This window comes from Chamaea fasciata, unplaced genomic scaffold (genome assembly GCF_029207755.1).
Source record: "Chamaea fasciata isolate MVZ Bird 193981 ecotype frontalis unplaced genomic scaffold, bChaFas1.0.hap1 SCAF_10, whole genome shotgun sequence".
NCBI classification, from domain to species: Eukaryota; Metazoa; Chordata; class Aves; order Passeriformes; family Sylviidae; genus Chamaea; species Chamaea fasciata.
In genome coordinates, this window is record NW_027094095.1 from 17,927,795 (window position 1) to 17,933,872 (window position 6,078).

Here is a 6,078-nt window from a genome sequence, read left to right on the forward strand (position 1 = left end):
CATACTGCTTTGACTGTCCTACAAGCCTTTTCTGTCCTAAAGAGGTGACTGCAAACACATCTCTTTTCCAGGATTTCATGGAGAATGGCACTGTAGTTCTATGAGCTCTTCAACTTAAATTAGTGCCTTACTAAGTAACATAGATAGATATGTACTGGCCCAAATCTGGCCTCATTCAGTGGAGGATCCAGAAAGATAGAGTGCCTTACCTGGTGATTACTTCATCCACTGTCCAAGGCTGCAGGGACTGGGAGGGACTGGAGGTGTTTTATTTGTTTTCTGAAGTCCACTTAATCTCTCAGAACTGCCCTCAAAATATCTCTAACAAAAATATCTCCCTGCCAGATAACTCTCCAGCACAGCATCTGCTATTAGAAGCAAAGGCACAGCTCTCAGCACACCACCAATTTTCCAAGTTATTTCACTAAAAGCACAATGCCTGCAAAGTAGGTGCAACTATACTGCAGTGTCTCACATGCAGCCTTTCAGAAGGTGAAAGACATTTTAGAAAGTTATGCCTCTTATTTCCACTGTTATAACCAACTGTTGGGGTACCAGCAAAAGTAGGTGAGATCAAGTCACAGACCCCATGAGCAAGTCTGAGCTGCCTTGGTGTGTGCTCGGGAATGTCCACAGTTCTGTACTAGTCAAAGTTCAGACATGACCAATTTCACCGAAAATAGAACACCAACAGCTGAACATTTGTTCCCCAGGAAGTTATATAAAGAAATATAAAAACACAAACAACAACATAAATAAATTAATATAATTGCTCAGTATCACAGTTTCCAATGGGAAGACCAATCGTAGTATGGGAGTAGTTAGCACGGTGAAAGGGAATGGTAAGAGAGAACCAGGGGAAAAAGTATGATAAAACCAGCAAGACAAAGTGGAAAAAACTTCCACAGGATGGAGATGTACCAAGGAAGCAGCATTACAACTCTTATTTCAGGAAACTCAGTACACAATAAAACACCTTCTGAAGGAATGCCTTGGGCTACTCAGCAGCAAATAGTAAGTACTGTGTAACCGGGCAATATTCAGAAAAAATCTTGGAAATTATTTGCATATCTGTGTGTGGCCAGACCTGCCAACAATCACAAACTCCTCTTTATAAATGTTCTATGTCCCTCTTTATAAATGCTCAATTACAAAAATAACAATATGCTAAGGAACCATGCCTGCTATATTAGAACAGACAACTTAGTAAGTTTTCTGAGGGATTTTCCAACAACATGCAGCAGGCATGAGATTTTTTATTTCTAAATAAAGGAAACATGAAATGCCTATCATTTCATCACCCCAAAAAAGCAGAAAATCTTATATGTCCATCTATGAAGCATAAGACAAGACTTAATTACTGGGAAATTAAATCCTTTAACTTCAAGGGAACACTGGTTTATTAGGCACACAGTGCTTAGAAAGATACTACCCCAGCAGGGGTAACATAAACTAGGAAACTACCTTAATTTTTTTTTTTTTAAATCTGACAATAAATCATCAATTAAATTTTCTTTCCTAGGCTAACAAACAGGGCCTTAGCCTTTCAAATGATTTAAGGATTTTTAAACAAAAAAAAATTGAAAAAGTAAATTATTAAAGATTTCTTTTAAATGAAAGACTTCTATACGCTGAATTCAAGGTGCTGAATTAACAGATATGAGCCATTATTTTGTTTATCACTTAACAGAAGAAACACTCCCACATTACGGCTAAGATTTCAACATGATCTGAAGCAGGTTCGACCCATGCTTTTGCTGTTATGGCGTACCGTGTTTCTCAGATAAAGACTTTATCCAAATGCGATATGTAAACATCACTAAAGTGCTAGAAAAGAGCATTATTATTTCATTTTCTCCCCACCAAAGAGCATTCCTTCTCCATCTCCTATCCACAGCTTCTCTCATCAAGCCTACAGACTTCAGTCCCCAAATGAGACACTGTCTTGTTCCACTTCCCTGGCCAAACCTGAAGTGCTTCTAGTGCTTGGTGTTGTAAAACACTATTATTTTAACAGAAGAACTAGAACACATATGGACTTCCCTCTTCCTTCTCCCCATCAATAAATTACAAAATCTTGGGGAGGGAAGAGAAGATAGGGATGGATTACATCCAGCCAGATCATTTTTTTGATCCAACTCACCACAAATACTAATGGCAATGCAGGAGATGGCATGGTACACGTTAAACATGTTAAATGCTAGGTCAAATTATACCAAAGGTAGAGCTGCACTCAACAGGCTTCCAAAACCCAAAAGAGGTAGTCACATTTCACTTCTGTTCCAGGAGCACCAGTGAAACCTCAACATTTGCCTTTAATGTGCAATATTCTCTATTAGGGCTGTGCATTCCTAGAGCTAATGGACACATACTTACACCAGGCTTAAATAAAAACATTAAAGTTCTCACCGGCAATTAGGGACAGCTCAGTCTGCAGAGCATGCTACTTTATCATGTAAACCTGAAAATAATATGAAAGATTAATAGCTGTAGGTAGAAATCTCACAAAAAAAAAAAAGTATTTCAAATTGCACTCTGCTTCTGATCTCACTACTACAAACTACTTGTAAAGAGCTGCAAAGGAGTTTAAATTAATATTTTGATTTTTTTATTAGTAAGTTATTTTTCATATGAAAAAACCCACAGGTTTACAAATAACCTTGGTCACAAAAAGCAGCAGCATTTGTGATGGCCATTTGATTGTATGTCCTATATTTCTCAACTAAGAAGTCTGCCAGGGTGACCAAGTTTACCCATATGAAGTCTTACAGAATAAAAAGAGGTTCCCATTCTTTTTTCACCCAGAAACATGCTCCAATTTCACCTTATAGGCAAAATAAGGCCCCCAACTGTTCCCTACAGAATCTGGAGTTGCTCATTTGTGAAGGATTTGGATAAAGCCCTTTCTGTAGCATAGCTGAACATTTTTAGAATTACTGATAAGACTGCACAATTATTTTGCTATCAAATGTGAAGTCATTTGGTTCTCCTAGCCAATGCCTAACTCTTACAAGAACTTCCCACGATGACAGTTAATCATATGATATATCAATGCTCAAAACCCAGTCCCCAAATGCTGTGCAAGAAGACTTCTGACATAAAGCAACACTGAAACACAACTGAAAGACCAGAAGAGCTACTTTGTCCTTACCCCTCTAATCACAGCATCACTTCACACACACACTCACCATTCTTTTAGGGGGCAGGGAGAAAAATTTGGATTCAAGTGCATTGAGCCACTTTTATCTGGAGAAAACCATTTGCCAGAATGCAGCTCCGTAGGAATCCAACCAATCATGAGGGTAAAAAACTAGCCATAATGAAATCTTAATATTTGCTAGTCATAAAATACATACCAAACATGTCATAAGGGAGACAGACAGCTAGAAGCTTTTTAACAAGGCATGCTCTCACACTAAAAACTGGAATCCGAGTTCAAAGATGCTGCAGAAAGTCCTTTTTCCCTTCCTTCCATGGGTTTTGGAAAGCCACCGGTAAGTTGCACAAAGAGAAAATCTTTCCATCTTATTTTTAAGAAATTTCACAATAGTTTTCCCTTCTCCTTAGAAATAAAATCAGCAGTAGATAGTAATTAAGATTCTTGTCCCAAAGCAGTATGAGTGTTTTAATCCTCTAAATATGTAAGCTAGACATGTCCATTGCATCTGTATTAAGGAGGAAGAAGTTTTACATGCAAAGTTCTTTATTCTCACATGCATTATGTTATTCTTTTCATGCCAGGAGGTAGATTCCCCTAAAGTAACACACACTGTCAGCAACAGAAGCACTGATGCCATGGCTATGCCGCTTAAAAGCAGAGGTATACAAAATACCACTGAACCTCCAGCACTACGGCAACATTTGCTTACTTTATCTTCCAATTTCATTAATTTTCTTCTTCAAATGTTTGTTTACAGTTATTGAGACGCTGAAAAAAAAAAAGGTCCCGATTATAACTGGTAAGAACTTTTAGTCGGAAAGTCTGCAGGCTAAGGGCTTCCCTCAACTCAAGCAGTCAACCACTGCAATTTCCAGGGTCCTAATTGCTAATATGCAGTTCAGAGAGAGTGAAGTGGAAAAGAAATGCTGTGAAGTAAAATCCCAATGACATTCCTACAGCTCAACATTAAGTTATGTGGACTCCGTTAAAAACCCATTGTTAAACTTCCCACATCACTCAAATCTGCTTCTACTGTTAACATCAGAAGGAACATGATGTGCACTTTTTTCCTACAAACTTAAATTTACACTATTAACTATTGTTCATAATCTAAATATCTTAGTATATTCAAATAATAGGAGAAAGCAAATCCAAAGTTTGCACACCAGTTCCTTATCTTATATACACCAGAAGTCTCAGTGCTGTTTTCACAACTCCTAGGCACCACAAACGAGGTGGAGAACGGTGTTTTTTCACATCCTCGAGACCCTTAATTAAGCAATGTAAAATCTTTACAAGTTCCGCAGCCTTATGTACAACAGGCAAAGCAGTAAGATGTTACCTGCCAGGCAGATATTACTCTAAAAATATCCTTTTAAGGCAGGAAAAGTAGAAGAAATTTTACACAAGAGATTTCTATGAGAGTTAATGAGAGTTAAACAAATTGCTTATGTGTCATTAAGAGCAATATCTTTAGCTTTCTTTTCTTTACACCGTGCTTTCCATTACAGTGCCAAGCGTTAGTGAAACGTCTGAATTAGAAATCGGATGTGAAGAAGATGGTAATTCTCTGCAGCAGCAGCAGAACCTCAGTCTGGGCACGGCGGCCGCTGCTGTCCTCGCTCAGGTGCCTGAGGAAGCACAGGCAGGCCGGCCGCCGCTGCCCACGGCCGGGAGCATCGCGGCTCTCCTGACAAAACCCGGCCAGACACTACGGACACGTCCGTCTCGCCAGCGCTGACCGCTCACACGTCTCCTGATCCCGCAGAACAAACAAACGAACTCGGAGGCCAAGGCTGCCGCGGACAGCGCGTTCTGCAGAGCGGCCGGCCCGCACCGGCCGGGTCCCGCGGAGCCGGCGGGAGCGGCGCCCGGCGGGGCTGCCCCGGCCCGGCCGTGCCCCCTCAGCCGCCGGCGCTGCGCCCCCCGCGCCTCGCCCGGCCGCGCCCGCCGCCGCTCACCCAGCTTGCCGCGGGACTCCTCCAGCTTCTGGATCTGGTTCTCCAGGAACAGCACGGCCACCCCGAAGATCAGCACCGCCAGCAGCTGCAACTTGGGCGGCAGCATAATCCTGAGCAGCCCCATGAGCAGCAGCAGCAGCGCCGCCCGCCCGGGATCACGACATAACGCGGGGCCCGGCCCGCGAGGGCCGGCGGGAGCCGCGGGGACGGCGCGGGCGAGGAGGGACGGAGGGAGCGCGGCCGGGGGCGCGGACAGGGCCCGGCGCCGCCGCTCTCACATCGCCGCGCACGGCCCGCAGCGCGCCCGCCCCGCCCGCGCGGCCCGGCCCCCGCCGCGCCCCGCCCGCCCTGCGCGCGCTGCTCGGCAACCGAACGCCCGGCCGCGCGCCCGCCCCCGCCGCCGCCGCCGCCGCCGCCGGGCCCCGCGGCGGGCCCCGCCCCGCGCCCCGCCATTGGGCGGCGCTGCCGCGGCCCCGCCTCTCGCGCAGTCCGATTGGCCCGACGAGGGAATCGCTCCGCCTCCCCCGCCGCGCTGAGCAGCCGGAGCGGGGCCGTGTCCCGCCTACATGCGTCCCCTCCTGATTGGAGGGCGCTGCTTGAAGTCCCGCCCATCCGCCCAATCTCGTTGGGCACAGGGACGGGGCCCGCGGGAAAAGCACGATACTATTGGTCAGGTCGGCTGGCAGTCGCCGGACTGGGGGCCGATGTGCCGGTTGGCAGCAGTCCCGAAGAAAGGGGAAAGGGCTTTATTCGGGGTTGTTTCCGCAATGCCCGACCAGCTCTGGGGAACGGCAGTTCCTCCAGCCTCGCCGCGAAGCACTGCTCCGAACAGACTAAAATATCTTTGCTCTAGAATTCCAGACGAAATTCTGGGCTAGCAGTTTCTGCTCGCGATGCGGGGCGCTGGGAGCAAGGCTGTGCTCTCCCGCATCAGGCGCTGTGTCAGTCACCCGCGGT

General features: G+C 45.7%; 1 protein-coding gene across 1 annotated transcript in view; it reads right to left on the reverse strand.

The window, feature by feature from the left end:
* Positions 1 to 5,373, reverse strand: part of HS2ST1 (heparan sulfate 2-O-sulfotransferase 1) — a 76,753-nt gene extending 71,380 nt beyond the window's left edge. Inside the window, exon 1 of the mRNA XM_066192523.1 lies at positions 5,122 to 5,373. Within this exon, the coding sequence (XP_066048620.1) occupies positions 5,122 to 5,245 (124 nt within the window). The 5' untranslated portion in view covers positions 5,246 to 5,373. The remainder of the gene's footprint in view (positions 1 to 5,121) is intronic.
* Positions 5,374 to 6,078: the final 705 nt, after the last annotated feature.